We start from the raw sequence: 16,837 nt of genomic DNA on the forward strand, positions 1-16,837 counted from the left end.
GTCAAGTACCCTTTCTCTGTTCTTGGGTAATATACATAGTTTTCTCCTTGCACTTGGCGTAGCTATAGTCATCTGATTGTGTATTATTCCTCTCCTAGTAGACTGTTGATGGTGCACATTGTACTTGTCTATGTCATATCAACAATAAGTGCATACCTAGCACAGTGCCTGACATAAGGTAGATTTTTTTCAATCAATCACAAATTTGAATATAGGTGGATGAAAGAGTGGAATTCAATTTAGTTGTCAATCATTCTTTTGTTGGGTGTTTTATGACAAGCAGAGGGGGAAATACCAAACCATTCTAGGCCATGGAATTTCTAAACTAGCTCTTCTGATGCAGAAGTGGTAGAACCTACTTTTGGTCTTGTCCCTCAAGAAGGAATGCAACCTGGATGCAGGTTGCTATAAAACAGCATAAAATCCCCTGAAGAAATGTGATTTCTAGGGTGTTAGAAACTTACAGAGACAAATCCTGGTATAAAAATGAAGACTCACAACAGAATACTTACAGCTCAGTGAGCAAGACTTTGCAATGTTTATTTTCAATTGTGTCTAAAAAAGCTGTGGGTGAGCAGGTTTAAATCTAATGTTAAAGAAGCATTGGATAAAGCGTCCTCCAAATGTCCTTTCCATTGGTTGATATAAAGGATAACAGGGCTCCCCAGGGACAGATAAGATTTTTTTAGAGGGAGCCGGTGGATGGGGAAATGTGTCTCTCTCCTGGCATTTTCAGAGCTGGTAGGAACACTTAACTGAAATTCCTGATCTTCTCGGCTTGCTCCCCTGTGCTGGTTATTCAGGAGCATGGTCAGGCCTCAGCTCTCTGACTTGGTACCTTGGTGACAGCATCTCATCACCGATTCCTCAGTTCTTCCAAGCACCTGGTTTTCCCTAGTAGAGATTAAATGATAAAGGCTCTCCAACTGTTACAATAGTTGCATGAGGTCAAGATCGTGATGCATTTCTGTTTTGAATGAGTTAGCTTCATTCTGTTCCATAGCTATTAACTATTCCACCGGCTTTGGCTGTATACCTTGAGATTTCAGTGGGAACTGAGTGATACATTACTGATTATTCACTCATTCACATTTTAGTGAGCATAGAGCTTCCCCTAGGGTTAGACAGATGAATAAGACTGAGTGTTTGCCTTAAGGAATTCATAGTCAAGAAGTGAGGTGGAGATGAAAGGAAGGAAGACAGTACACAGTGCTAGTCCGGTGGCTGGCGTGTGTCAGGAACACTGACTGAGTCAGAGACCTGATGTTCTGCTCAGTGCTGACCTGTGTTAACTTTTGAGCCCCTTAGCAGCACTATACGATAGGTATGATCACATTTTGTGGAAGGTTCAAGTGAGGCAGGGATAACTTACATAAGGTCACACACCTGGTGAGGGTGTTCTAGCTCTTGAGTCTATATTCCTACTGATCCCACACTCTGCTGCCTCTTGGCGGAGATGACGGGGTAGCTGCACTATGTCCCTTAAGGGAGGTGCCATTGGACATTGAAGGACAAGGAGAGGCTGTTTATTGCAGCCGGGGAAAGAACATCGCACACGGCCAGAAGCACGGTGACAGCATTTCCCAGCAGCGATTCTGGGATGGGTCCGTTAGCATTTCTGGAGGATGAGGCAGGAGCAGCCAGGGGGGAGGGTGTGAACCTAGAACACTTAGATGGAGCAGCAACAATTTATTTGAAAGCACAGCAAACACAGACACTCCAGGTGTCTGAGGCTGAGCGCAGAGAGCCCCGAGTTCAAGTTTTGCCTTGCCATTTCCTGGCTCTTTTTAATGTTTGAATTTCATCTAACTTCTCGGAGCCTCATTTGTAACGTACACACCCGGGATTTCCGTGAGGACAGAGGGAGATGCCCTGTAAAGGCTGGGCCGCGGCATAGGCACCGCACTTCTCAATGAAACCAGGAGCTCGGGGAGGCTGGGCTGCTGTGCGTCTCCGCTGCCGCACAGCCCATCTCCTGGAGGCTTCAACAACACGGTTGCTGGCGCCCCCCTCAGAGATTCTCACTGGGATGTCTGGTTTAGTACCCTGGTGTGGGAATGGTGTTAAAGCCCACCAAGTGGCTCTGCTGAGGCAGGGGTGGGAGCCCCGAGTCCAGGCCTCAGGCCTCGGGAGGACCTGGGAGCTGGAAGGTAAGCCCTGGTTACTCACCTTGCCCTGTGCCAGGATCCGAGTGGCTCTGTACACAACAGCGCTGTGAGGAAGGGAGGGCGTTTCCCTCTGCCCTCTCAGGTTCAGTGACTGGGGCCCTGCAGTTGTTACAAATACACAGGGAGGAAGCACTTAGGTCCGAGATTTTTTATACCTTTTTAACAAAAAAATAGTAAATGCGGAGATGTGACAAGACAAAGGGAAAGGAGTTTGGTCTGGGGCAGTAAACTATGAGAAGGTGACTAGGGAGTATGTGGAAGTGAATGCATGAGTAGGGCTCTTGTATAAGGAATATTGTATAAGGCTATTGTATAAGGGCTTTCATATAAGAGCTATCACGCAAGGGCTATTGTATAAGGGCTATCATGCAAGGGCTATCGTATAAGGTAGGGGTCCTCAAACCACGGCCCGCGGGCCACATGCAAATACAAATATTGTATTTGTTCCTGTTTTGTTCTTTTACTTCAAAATAAGATATGTGTAGTGTGCATAGGAATTTGTTCATAGTTTTTTTTTAAACTATAGTCCGGCCCTCCAACGGTCTGAGGGACAGTGAACTGGCCCCCTGTTTAAAAAGTTTGAGGACCCCTGGTATAAGGGCTATTGTACAAGGGCTATTATAAGGGCTATCATATAAGGGCTATCATGTAAGGGCTATTGTATAAAGGCTATTGTATAAGGGCTATGTGCAGACCCTTCTTGGTGCTGTCTGTCTTCCTCATGCCAAGCCCCCCAGGAAGAGGGGATGTGTGGCAGGTCTCATTTCTCCGAAGTTCCTGCTTGTGGTCAGCGAAGGAAAACTCCTAGAAGGTTTCCTTCTGCACGGGTCGATTCTTAGTTGCTCTAATTTTTTCTAGAACAGATTAAAGGAATTCTTATGCCAGAGTGGCATGTGCTGGGAGGGCAGATTCTGACCCGCTGCGCCTCACTCGGAGACCTCCCGCCTCTAGACTGCGACCTTGAGGATGCAGCGCTGCCGCTGTCCGGCGCATCCCCACCCCCCACTCCTGGGGGGCAGCCCCTGCTCTCCCCCCCCCTTTGCCCAGGCTCCCGAGGCACCTGGCAGGCCTCCCTCCTCGCTCCAACGCCGTCAGGCGGGCAAAGGAGGTCTGACGCTGGCTTTCCTCCCACACCTGGGAAGCTCTCACCCTGCGAAGAAACCCCTCGCCGCTTCAGGGACCGCCCAAGGTCACAGCCAGCGGGAAGGTGAAGGCCGAGCCTGCCGGCACCTCCTCGCTCATTGCTCCCTCGCTGCCAGTGTTCTCTGCGGGGAGGTGACTAGCCTCCGTGCTGCCCCTCCCTCCTCGCTCTTTCCTCCGGGAAACCGGGGACTGTGCAGGGCACGTGGCTTGGCAGGTCCCCAGTCACGGAGCTGGGACACGGGCACGCCCACGCCCACAGTCTTCCCTCTGCTTTGGGTGGGCATCGCCGCACTTTGAGACCCGGCAGCGCTGCCAAGGCCAGCTGTGGGGCGGCGCAGGGCGGGCTGGTGCGCCCCCGCGGCCAGGTCGGCGGGTGCGGGGAGGGGGTTCGCTCCGCGGTGCCTGAGCAGTGAGCGCAGGTCATTAGCTTCATGAACCAGCTGGCGAGCTGTCTGAGGCAGGACACGACGCGGGCTTTGCTAAATGAGTGACATCAGTGTATCTTTAAACTGCAAATATATTTACATTTTATACCCACACAGAATAATTTATCAAAAAACTCTGAATTTGGAATTGTGATCATTTGGGTTGACATTTTTACTTGACTGTGTATGAAAGGTCTGTTGGGTAAATTATGATTTCATGAAATCAGGGATTTGTTAATATCCTAACAGAACAAACGGTTCACTCTTGCTGGGTTCTCAGCACCTGGGACAGCAGTGCCCCTAGAGCTGTTTCTCTCCAGGCGGTGCTGCTGCAGCTCCAGGGGCTGCTGCCACAGCTGCCTAACAGGTCCCTGCGGGCGCTCGTCCACCAGTCCATCCTCCACGGATGCTGTTCCCATGCGGACGAGGCTGTGGTGCTCACACTCGTTTCTGAGGGCTGACCTTCCGCAACCTGGAGGCCTGAGTGATGCAGTGTGGACAGAAGGCCTTGACTACCTGTCTAGGTTCCCCATTCCCCTCACCGACCTGGGAACAGCTGCAGGGACCACTTTCGCTTCCCGGGTCCTGTGCTGGGATGCCATCTCCTCCAGCTCAGTGCACGGGGAGGTGAGGCGAGGCGGGGTAAGCCCAGCTCCGCCCTCCCAGCCCCAGGCCTGGCCTCTGTGCTGCAGCCTTGGGCTAAGGCTCCTCTGCGTTCCTCTGCCAGGGCACCTGACATCCAGGGTTAAACGGCTGCTTTCCCTCACTGGACTGACTTCTGAGGGCCAGGCTGTGTGTATCTGACGTGGCAGTGTTGTTCCTGGCACCCAGAGAGACTGGAGGTGTATCTGCTAAGTTAGGTGGCTTCAGGCATCAGCAGTGCGCCCAAGGCTCAAGCAAGCTGGCGGCCTGCCCTATCCCTGGAGACACACTAGTTGGAGCTATTGTCTGCATGCGAATGGTTGGGAATGGAACTTACTCTCAAACAATCCACAGCTAAAACTCCCGCTGCTTTTGCCACTGTCTACATTAATGAGGTCTTAGTGTCTGCTTGTTTATTACATTCCTCTGGAAAAATAAATATGGTAGGGCTTTATTTTTCTAACCCTTTACATGAAACTAAGAACATGCCAATTCTGGCATTAGCTTTCCATCTTGGTCTGCACACAGGCACAAAAGCACACACACTCAGGCGCACATATTAATGTGCATAATTACTAGTCCACTCTATTTCATGGCGTCCACTGTCCTGAAGGTTTGGATGATTTTTAAATATCCATATTTTATTGTTTTCAGAGAGGAAGGGAGAGGGAGAGAGAGAGAGATAGAAACATCACTGATGAGAGAGAATCATTGACCAACTGCCTCCTGCACACCCCCATACTGGGGATTGAGCTCACAACCCGGGCATGTGCCCTGACAGGGAATCAAACCATGATCTGGTTCATAGGTCGATGCTCAACCGCTGAGCCACAAGAGCTGGGCTTGGATGGTTTTTATGTTTCCTGCCTGAAGGATTTTTAATGGATGTCTCCCTACATGTCCTATTTATGCCTCTTTGGAAGTTAACCTTTTAGATATACCCCAGATATGAGTTCCTTTGATATATATTTGAATCGGATATTTGAATTTTCAATGAAGTTAATACTCTATATGTAATGTACTTTTTATAAATAAAACTATGACATCAGGCCCTGGCTGGGTGGCTCAGTTGATTGAGCATTGTCCTGCACACCGAAAGGTTGTGGGCTACATTCCAGTTGGGGCACGTACCTAGGTTGTTGCGGGTTAGATCCCTGGTCAGTGTGTGTAAGGAGGCGACCAATCAATGTTTCTTTCTCCCATCCACTTTTCACTCTCTCTCTCACTCTCCTTCTCTCTTTAAAAAAGTCAATAAACATCTTTGGATGAGGATTAAAAAAACAAACAAAAAACGGAGACGTCAGGAACATAGCTTTGCATTCTATATACACTCGTACTTAACAAACTAGACCATCTCAATGACTTCATGTCTTTTTCTACTGAAGAAAACCAGCAGGATAGTCCTCAAGTGAAAAATAGAAAATACTTCATAGAAGTGAAAATATTGTAATAATATGAAATGAAATATTTACATGGAATATATTGTTAGGAAATTTCAGCATACCCTGAGCTGATGATTCTAGATCTATTAGAATGAAATTACTAAGCAAATTGGTAAAAGTAATACTGTAAGGTTAAAAATTTACTCAGGAAAATAAACTGAGGACACTGGGAGAACCATTTCTATAGCATCTGTTGTTTGACTAATTACTAGTCATCCTCCTCATTACACTTGTCAATCTATGGTCATTGGTGCCAATTCAACACCAACAGGAACCTCCAATCTGGGGTGCTGTAAAGAAGGAAGCCTTATTCAGTGCAGAACAGCTCAATTTTGATACAGCACAGCTGTGAGGCAGTCCTGGGGCCAGGCCCTCTCCCTCTAGACAGCTCTGCTCTGCTGAGGCATCTTTAGTGTTTCAGCTCAGCCACGGAACCACACTCTTTAGTCTTAAGTGAAAAGGGAAAGTGTACTCCTAAAGCCAGAGGAAAGGCAGTTTATGTGGACTAAAGTCCCTGTCCCTGGTCCTTGATTGGTCTGTCCTCATGCAAATGAGGACTCCAAATCCTCAAGTTTGATTGGTCCAAAAGGCACTGGGTCAGAATAGAACCACTCTGATTGGCCAGGGTTGTGCAACTCTGATTGGTGGGGAAAGACTCAATCCTATTGGTTGAAATAGGATTGTAGGAAACCTTTATTAGTGCTGGCTCAGATGACAGAAACACAGGACAGTCAGGCTGTTCAGTGTTGGGGAGCACAGGAGACTTAGTTGGAAAGTTTGTAAGGAGGACATTCCGAGAAAAGGGATGTGCCAAAGGCGGGCCCTTAATTATTCCTTGATCTTTCCAAACAAGTCTGTGCACATGCAGACCCCTCAGTGTTTACTGGAATCCTTATGCTTAATCTTTGGGTGTCCTTGCTTAAAAGACACTGAAAACACATGTGTCCTCACAATATTACTTACCCTACCGATTGTATCTAAAAGATAAACTTTATCTCAAAGTGCTGTTACAATAAAAGCCTAACTAGTCAGGCACTAGAGCAGGGGTCCTCAAACTATGGCCTGCAGGCCACATGCAAATACAAATATTGTATTTGTTCCCGTTTTGTTTTTTTACTTCAAAATAAGATATGTGCTGTGTGCATAGGAATTTGTTCATAGTTTTTTTTTTAAACTATAGACCGGCCCTCCAACGGTCTGAGGGACAGTGAACTGGCCCCCTGTTTAAAAAGTTTGAGGACCCCTGCACTAGAGGCTGTCTGGTTCCTTTAGCCAGGCAGTCCCTTAGCCCTCTCTTTCACAGTGAGTGTGTTAGAGTAATCATTCATCCCTCGCTCAAGGTCTGCTGGTCAGCCCAGGCAGTTCAGCACAGGCTTTTCCATGAGGTGCACCTTGCCTGAGAGGCCTCTGTGCAGAAATGGCTGCTGGGCTCTGTTTTTTAAAATTTGAGCCCAGTTATCCACCAGCAGCTCTTCCTGGTAGGTGCCTTTTTTCTCTGTGTTTACACACTTGACCAAGGAACACTTTGTTAAGTCAAGTCACCACCACTTTATCTAGAATCAACAGAACTTCATTTCTTTGGAAATAGCCATTAATTCTTGCCTTCCACAGATTCAAATGAGACTTTCTTTTGATTAATCCAAACTGTGATGATATAGAGTACATGTAAACCCATTTACATTATAAATCTTGCTTCCTGTTCTAATAGGAACTAATAGAAATTCAATATTGCTCAAGGTAAGCATTGACTTGTGTTTAATAGCACAGATGGATTTTAGATATGTTTTCACTTGGCACAGTCCAAACTTTCAAAGAGAAAGCTTTTCTGTTTTAATGGCTCATATAACGAACAAGGAAACAGACTAAGTGTTCTCTGAGACACATTTAAGACCTAGGAATCTTAAAAATATAAACCACAAAAACATCCTAACCAAACAAAAACATCCTTCCCACTGAAATTTACAGTTCTATATATTAGTACTGAAAGCTTGTTCCCATTCCAGCTCCATGAGATTAGTAGATAGATTTTTTAAGTGCCAACTGCAGATATGTAATAATAACAGATACGTAATAATACCAGACATGTAATAATAACAGCAAACATATTTGAAGTCTTACTGCATGCTACTTTTTATATATTTCCTCAATCCTTACTATAAACTTAGGTGAATAATATTGTTTTCTATATTAGAAAACTGATCTCCATCAAAGTAAAAATTAGTAAGGGGAGAGGCTCCAATATCATATAATCCTCTTCATGTGGAAAATTCTCTGAAGGCCTCAGTTTTACTTCACCCAGTGAAAGGACTCTACTCAATTCCACATGATGATTCTTCATTGTAATTGAGCATTTAATTCTGGAATCAAAGTGTGCCACATATGCAAACTAGGTGATATCATTAGCTAAGAAACAGGATGTTCCAAGACATTTCGAAATAGTCTTGAAGTTGAGCAACTTTGAATGCTGAAGCACAGGCAGGAAAGAAAAGCATGCTGTTGGTGACCGCAATAAGGACTCTCACTTGGAAGCTATTTCTGTGTCTTCAGACAGCCAGATCCCCTTTCCCTTAAACACAAATCCGTTGTTCCTGCCTTTTCCAGGGAACAGAAGGAAAAGCCAGGCTATTTTGTTAGAGCAAATGAAAAGACAGGAGCTAGCATTGTCAGCGGCGACAGCAGCTCTGGGGAACATTTATCCCTCTTTCTGTCTGGCTCTGTCTGTCTCCTTCTCCAGGTGTTTTCTCTCCTTCTTACAGTCTCTCTGCTTTTTCTGTCTTCTCTGTAGCCTGATTCATAATCCCTCTCTCCTGCTTGCTTGTGACCCTGGCTTCATGGTTCTTTTGGACCTGGCTAGTTCAAGGTTACATACATGTATAAATGGCAAACACAATATTACTCTGATTCCAAACCTATATTTCTTTCCTGTGTTATGCTGACAGTGTATTTTTATATTTCAAAGGTCAATATATTTTAAATAAATTAAGATGAGGAAAATATTTATGCAGATACTCACCTTTTCTGTTATCGCTTACTTCATTCTGGAAGTTTCAAGTAAACTCTGGTGCCATTTCCCTTCAGCCTAAAGAAATTCCTTTCACACATCTTTGGAGAGCAGGTCTGCTGTGATAAATCCCATTTTCCTACTTGAGAAATGACTTTCTTTCTCTTTCATCACTCAAAGGCGTTTTTACTAGAAGCAGACTTTTAGGTTGATAGGTCTTTTCTTCTGGCATCTTAAAGATGTCTCCTGGCTGCCACCCTTTCTCAGGGACACTTTCAGTCCTTGGGACTGTTGGTCCATACATTTAATATTGGCATCCCCATCTCACCCCCAGTCTTGCTGCTTTCAAGACTTTTTCTTTGTCCATGGTTTTCAGTAATTTTCTGATGTTTCTGGGCTGAATTTATTTTATTTTATTTTGTTTTATTGCTTAAAATATTACAAAGAGTAGTACATATGTTTCCTTTTTCCCCCCTTGACCTTCCCCTAGCCTCTCCTACCCCCCCCCCCCAGTGTCTTGTGTCCATTGGTTATGCTTATATACATGCATACAAGTCCTTCGGTTGATCTCTTACCACCCCGCAACCCTCCCTGGCCTTCCCGCTGTAGTTTGACAGTCTGTTCGATGCTGCTCTGCCTCTGTATCTATTTTTGTTCATCATTTTATAATGGTATTTATTATCCATAAATGACTGAGATCATGTGGCATTTTTCTTTCATTGACTGGCTTATTTTACTTAGCATAATGCTCTCCAGTTCCATCCATGCTGTTGCAAATGGTAAGAATTCCTTCTTTTTTACAGCAGCGTAGTATTCCATTGTGTAGATGTACCATAGTTTTCTAATCCACTCATCTGCTGATGGGCACTTAGGCTCTTTCCAAATCTTAGCTATGGTAAATTGTGCTGCTATGAACATAGGGATGCATATATTCTTAGTGATTGGTGTTTCTGATTTCTTGGGATATATTCCTAGAAGTGGGATCACTGGTTTTTTTAATTTATCCTCTTTGGAATTTGTTGAGTTTCTTGAACCTGTAAATTTATTTTTCACCAAATTTGGAAAGTTTTAGGGATTCTTTTTTTAAATATTCTTTTTGCACTGACATCTTTTGCCTCTGCTTTAGGGACTCCATGACACAAATATGAGATCATTTGATATGGTCCCACAATTCTCTGAAACTCTATCTAGTCATTTTTGTTTTCAATCTCTTTTCTTTCTGTTGTTCAGGTTGGATAATTTATATTGCTCATTCTTCAAGTTCACCTGCTCTTTCCTCTCTCATCTCCATTCAGCCCTGGAGCTTGCATAATGGATATTTAATTACAGATATTTTATTTTTCAATTCTAAAATTCAACTTAGTTCTTTTTCATAGACTCTATTTATCTGCTAAGAATTTCTACCTTTTTGTTCATTTCGAGAGTGTTCACTTTAGCTTATAGAAAGTGGTTCCAATAGCTATTTTAAAGTCTGTCCACTAATTCACACACCTGAAGCTTTGGGTTGGCATCTGCTGATTGCTTCTTCCTTTGAGGATTGGTCAAATTTTCATGGTTGTTAGTATATCATGTAATTTTGGACTGTGTTTGGACTTTTGAAAATTACACTGTCAGACTAGGCATACTGTTAAAATTCTCTGGCAAATATTGATTTGTTGTTTGAATAGGCAATCGACCTGCATGGTCTGTTCATTTCTTCTATGATGCTAGTTTCAATGTCAATTCAATTTTCAGTTATTTTTATGCTATATAGGTCAAGAGGGCATGCACCCCTCAGGGCTAGCTCTGGTGCTTGGGTGACTTTGTCACCCAAGAACTGTAATTCAGTTCTTAAAGCTTCGTTATACTTCTTTGGGCATTTTCCACATATGGGTAACTTGAGGTGTGAGCTCATTACTTGAGTAGCTTCAAACACAGACTTAGAGATTCTCATCTCAGTTCTCTTATGTCTGTGGGATTGTCCCCACATCTTCTGGCTTCTAGGACTCCCTTACCCAGTTTTTTTGACAAGAAAGTCTGGGCTCTTTCAGAGTTTTGGCCTCCTTTACTGTGGCACAGTTTCATGTAGTTACACCACAGTGCAAAGCAGGAGGGAAAAGAGAAAACACATACCATGATCCCCCCACTTTTTGCACAATAGATGTGAAAGTAAACTATCTGGAGGATTGAATCATCATTTGGGATCATAAATGTCCATGACTCCACTGAGGAAGCAGTGCAGATTTAATCTTGAGGCAGGACTGAGAGAACACAAGGAGATAAGTGGACATGGGCATTTTCCCTATACTTTGGCCTGTAGGGGCCCTTCATTCTGCTTCTTATAAGCAGAATGATGACTTAACTAGGGTATTTTTTTCCTGTTTGCACCTTTTACAAAGTTCCCAACTTATCTCACCTCCAGGCCAAGTTCAGAAGGAGAAAAAAAGGAAAAATTCGGGCGAGTCTTTGCAGCTGAGTTGACCTCAGCTACAGATTCGAATTCCTTCCTTATACCACTTGCTATCGTTTGCTTTCTGGAGTCCTCAGCTAGGTCTTTGCCATGATTGTCCGGTTTTAGTGTGATCAGGGGAGGGGCAGAATGGGCTCCTCTCATTAATGTTTTTACCCTTCACACTTTCCACGGAACCTGCCATGTGATATGATGAGGCACATAAAGTGAACAAAAATCACCAGCATTGGTTTTGAGGTAAATTCCACTTGTTATTCCTGCCTTCAAGACTGAGTTATTCACACAAAAACCTCAGCCTTCTTTTCCCATTTAGCTGCATGACTCTTCAAATTCCCATCTTTCCATGCATTTTTCTCTAAGATTCCAGTTGATTGACATATGTTTTTCTTTGCCAGGTGGGCTTGTTGAGAAAAAACATTCTTTGCTTCATTATAATGTTTTTATGTTTGCATACAAATTATAATTTTAATATGATTCACAGAGCTTTCCCTTGTTTACACCAAAAGGAATTTATTTTTGTGTTTTAGCCTTTGGGAAATGATACATTTGTTTAACAGATTGGTAATTATTCCATTCAAAATTGATCATTAGGATTCCTCTTTATTTGATTACTATGAACATATCACCAAAACCACAATCTATTTTCTACCAGCTGTATCCATTAATTCAACCTTGCTGGTCCTTAAATAAAAGATCACTATAACTTCTCATTTTGAACCTTTTTAAGAACAAAGATTGATAGAAAGTAATAAATCTTAGATATATCTAATTTAAAATCTCAATCTGTTTACAAAAGTTTTCTTTTTGACTTTGCTTGTTATTTTTATTATAAAAATTATCTTAGCAAGATGTAACTGGTGGTGTTTATACACGCAAATTCCTTTCATGTCTTTTGTACACTTGGTCTGAAGCACCTATAGGTGACCCAATGGGTACTCACTCAAGAGAACTTTTTAGAACTTAGGGTGTTCCCACTTCTAAAGCAGAACACCTGGTCAGGAAACTGAGCTCCCAAAGTCTACTAAGCATGTGTGTGGTGCACACCCTGAGCATGAGTTGAGTTAAGGCTGACTTCACTGAGTCCAAAGTCACCTGGTGAGGTTTCCACTTAAAGAAAAGCCAGGATCCACAGCCTGGTCCCACCTGGCAGTGCTATGGCTGCAATTAGAAAAATGAAGAGGCAAGAAACTTGCCCGCCACAATCTGTGCGTTCACAGTCTAAGTGTGTTTTTCTTTTCTCCTTTTCTCCTGGGATCTTCAGTTTACCGTGGTTTCTGGGCTGTCTTCATGCTCCTGGGGGTAGTCGCTGTCGTGACCGCAAGTTTCCTGATCATCTGTGCAGCCCCTTTCGCCAGCCACATTCTCTATAAGGCCGGCGGGAGCTCATATATTGCTGCAGGTATGTAAGTGCTATGGGTGTGCTTTCTAGCCCTGGGTTTTCTCTGTATTATATATTGGCCATTTATAGTTTCAGGTATCAGGCCTCCAGCAGTAGGAATACAATTATATTCATGTGTAATCTGTCTAAGTTCTACCTGTGCCTCAGACACTTTTCTAGGGACTTGGCATTTTCCATGTGCGGACACAGCTAATCAGCATGGCAGTCTTGGCTCATTGTGTCCACACCATATGAAAGAGACAGTTGAGGGGAATCTGTGCTCTGAGAGCCTTTGAACATATTCACCCTATTAATTTCCTGTCTTTGTAACCTTAGGACACAGGTGAAGTCCTCTGTGTGCTCTGACAAGGGCAGCCGCATCATGATGCTCTCATGCCCGATTGCCTGCGGGAGAGAAGCATCGCCTACAATGTCCGCATTCGGTTTTCTCAGTGTGATCTGTGCATTATCTAAACAAACCCTCCTCACTGCAAAACCTACAGGTATTTTAGTCAGCTTTCCAACTAGTCTTTCCAATTCCTGCCGAAATGATCATAGTACAAATAAAAAATAACTGAATAGTCAAGTCTTGTGAATTTTAAGCCCCTTTCATTTAATTAGGAAGTAAAAGCCAGAACACTAACTTGAAAACATGAGCTCAATGTTGTTTGTGAAGATGACAATTCTAGAAAATTAGACCAATGTCAGTGTGACTTAGACGGAGCTTTTCGTGACCACGCTATGCTGTCACATTAGACAGAGGACAGGGTGTTTCTACAAGAGAACGCAGTGACGGCGAAGGGAAGGAGTGGGAGGAGAGCTTGTCTTTATTTATCACCATGGCAGACAGTGCAGGAGGCTGGCCATGATGTAATCTAATAGCTTCTTTAAGCACGCATTTTACATAATATCGTGCTTAATTCTGCGGAGGGGATAAACGGAATGGTCAGATATGGATCCTCTGCTCCGGGAGCTCAAAAACAAACTCTGTGAGGTCAAGCGCCTGTTTAACTTATTTCATTTCAACTCTATTCTTCACTGGTCTTCAAGGGCCTGTATCAAGAGCCCAGATTTGCCCATTTAAACTAAGATATAATTAAGATACAATTCACATATTATAAAATTTGCCATTTTAAAGTATTTCGATACATTTACAGAGTAGTTCAAATATCATCAGAATCTGATTCTGGGATATTTTTATTAGCCCACCAAGAAACCTCATCCTCTCCTCTCCCCCCCCCCCCAACCCCCAGGGAGCACTAATCGACTTTCTGTCTCTATAGGTGGCCTTTTCTGGACACTTTATATAAGTGGAGTCACAATATGTGGTCTTTGTATCTGGCATGTCGTTTCCCTGCTTTAATTCATAATTCCTTAAGGCCGAGCTCCTTATGACTTGGGATCTTCTTTACTACCTGTTTTTTCTCTCCCAACCACATTCTACCCTCATTTCACTCAAAGGTCTAGTTAAGGTACACATGTTCCCTGGTCTTCCCAGAAATAACAGCTCCCTGCTAAAATATGTAAATATTTCTTTCTTCTCATTCGTTGATTTTCTTTTTGAATCTTTCTCAATAAAGGTAATGTGTAATAGAAATAGGTTAGTACTAACACATGGGCAGCACAATTTATTTACTTATTAATTTTTTAAAATATATTTTTATTGATTTCAGAGAGGAAGGGAGAGGGAAAGAGAGATGGAAACATCAATGATGAGAGAGAATCATTGATCAGCTGCCTCCTGCACACCCCCTACTGGGGATAGAACCCACAATCTGGGCATGTACCCTTGATAGGAACCAAACCCTTCAGTCTACAGGCTGACACTCTATCCACTAAGCCAAACCAACTAGGGTAGCACAAATGATTTAAACACAGAAATGTTCTGGTCTTGAGTATGGTCTTAGGGAAGTGTGTGTGTGTGTGTGTGTGTGTGTGTGTGTTTATGTTTAGTGTTTTTGAAAACAATTTAGCCATTTGATAACTGTGTGAAAAAGTAGTATATCCAACTAGACTTTTCAGGGTGATCACTTCATAAGGTATATAACTGTGGAATCACTATATTGTACACCTGAAACTAATATAATATTGTGTACCAACTAGACTTTAATACAATTTTTAAAAAAGAATTACAGTTGGCCAAAAACCCTGCAGAGGCATTTGATATGTATTCATGTGCCTGTGACAGTGTATTTTCATTTTCAGTGAATCTTTCGTTGTATGTGGGTATGGGGCTGAGATCCTCATGCAAAGACCCCGGAGTCCAGAGGTGTTCTGGGAGCCCATTCTGCAAGCCACCGAACTACAATTATGAGGGCACTTCCTTTAAGAATTTCATTTCCTTCCTGGCCCAATTCCTTATTGTTTATGTAGGACTGCTGGTTTCCCAAGAACAGCGGGAGGCCTTCTCTTGGATGAGGTACAATATTACTGTTTATCTTACCAGTTCAGACAGAAAAATGGTGTACTGGGGAGTAACTAAAGTTTACTTTATAGTTGCAATTTCCATCACAAAACACAAACTTTGAAACAGCTGTGGGCCAGTAAATCATTCTTAAACTTGCGTAATTATTGACAGAAGAATTTTTAAAATATTTCAATTCTCTGTTATTACCATTCCCAGATAGCATGAAAGTTAACTTATTTTTTCTCAAAGTTGAAGATAGAAATTTACATGCTATGTTATACAAAGATGAAGAAAATATGAAATAATCACTAGGATTGTTGCTCAGCCAAATTTTTTTCTGTACCACATTTAATACCTAACCATGCGTATAGCCATTTACTGAGTTAAAGTGAATTTATAATGCTTCCCTTGGTCAGATTTTTAAATTTTAGAAATGAAGAGGTCCCATTCCATGTACCTAGTATTCCAAAATATCTTTAGTTTTAGGCCTTGCTTTGTCATTCCAGCCTAGCCGAGTCTCCCAGGCTGCCTGGTGTCACCCGCTGTCCTCGGGCAGGCGGTGAGGAACAGGTGCGGCCTGGAACGGGTTGCCGTGGCTGCCTTGTCAATGCCACGGACAGGATTGGACACGCTCTTTATTTGGACAGATGGCCTCAGGACAGGGCAGAACCAGCGTCCAGATGGCACTGCTGGGCGTGCACACGCAGGACGGCTCTTTGGCATCAGCAAGAAGGTTGTGGGGGGCATTCCACGTGTGGCTGGACATGGTGCTACAGCAGCTGCGAGGGGTGGGTCCATGGTATATTCCTCTTGCTCTGGAAACAGGTTCAGAGCAAGGCTCCGAGGGCGTGGGCTGCCACTCCCTGCACTGGGCAGATACCCACTCAGGCAGGCGGGCCAGGCCTGTATTCCCAGGGAGTTCCGTCTGACTGCGTGCATGGAACTGTCAGGGCATTCTTGAAGCCAAGCCTCTATTTCCATCACTCTCACCCACCTCTGATCTCCCCCAACCACAATGCTTAAACAATTGGTGATTTTTTTGCATTTTAATTTTTTTTAAATTCCCTAATACATCATCTATATATTATATTGTGTGTTCACCACCAAGTCAAGTCTCCTCCCATCTGGACTTGTCCCCTTTACCCTGAAGTTGGCTTCCATGTGGCCTTCTGGAGAACTCTTACATACCAAGGGGTGACCTTGTCTTCTCCTGACCCTGTGATCCTGGAGGCCACAGGAAAGCGCAGAAAGCGCAGAAAGGGTAGATCCCCAACCCTGCCACGGGACAGGCCACACACTGCATTGCAAAGCATTAGTTTGAGGAGAATGTGACTATAGAGCTGCTATTTCTAGTGCCCAGGCAAAGAGACATCTATGTAGGAACTGGTGTTCATCATAAGACTTCTAAGTGAACAAGAAGGGATGGTCTGGATGCTGGCATGGATGTCAGCCAGGGCACTAGAAATGTTATTGACCAGCATCGTATTGGGGTACACCTGACATCCACGCCGGAAATCACTTCTCCAATACACGCTGGGATCAAGTTCTACTGAAGGAGGAGCCGGTTCCCCCTAAATCCCTGCTGGACCTTCAGGTGGGTGAGGCTGCACAGGCATCTTGTGAGTCAGGGGTACAGCAGCCCCTATTCTAGGGGTCCGCAGCGTCATCAAACCCTTGAAGGTGGTGGAGCGAAGGCGGGCCTGGCCGCTGCCCCGCCTGCTGTCCCTCCCCAGACAGCTGTTCCTGGGTCACGTCCGGGTGGCAGGAGCGGCAGGAGTGAGG

General features: G+C 43.9%; 1 protein-coding gene and 1 long non-coding RNA gene across 5 annotated transcripts in view; one reads left to right on the forward strand and one right to left on the reverse strand.

Moving 5' to 3' along the window:
• The window catches only part of TMEM182 (transmembrane protein 182), a 60,886-nt gene that overhangs the window by 30,497 nt on the left and 13,552 nt on the right, over positions 1–16,837 (forward strand). Inside the window, exon 4 of one of the 2 annotated variants that reach the window (XM_006100691.3) lies at positions 12,532–12,669. The exons of the other annotated variant lie outside the window; for it this stretch is intronic. Within the exon in view, the coding sequence (XP_006100753.1) occupies positions 12,532–12,669 (138 nt within the window). The remainder of the gene's footprint in view (positions 1–12,531; positions 12,670–16,837) is intronic. 2 annotated transcript variants of the gene reach the window in all.
• LOC106699154 lies at positions 506–3,451 on the reverse strand. Of its 3 annotated transcripts, none has more exons than XR_001350613.2 (4): positions 3,318–3,451; positions 2,170–2,267; positions 1,387–1,618; positions 506–894 (listed from the first exon to the last, which is right to left on the reverse strand). It is a non-coding gene; the product is annotated as an uncharacterized LOC106699154 (long non-coding RNA). The 3 variants fall into 3 exon arrangements; XR_001350614.2 differs by having other exon boundaries at positions 1,373–1,618; XR_001350612.2 differs by lacking the exon at positions 1,387–1,618.

Source organism: Myotis lucifugus, unplaced genomic scaffold, assembly GCF_000147115.1.
Source record: "Myotis lucifugus unplaced genomic scaffold, Myoluc2.0 scaffold_325, whole genome shotgun sequence".
Classification (NCBI taxonomy): domain Eukaryota; kingdom Metazoa; phylum Chordata; class Mammalia; order Chiroptera; family Vespertilionidae; genus Myotis; species Myotis lucifugus.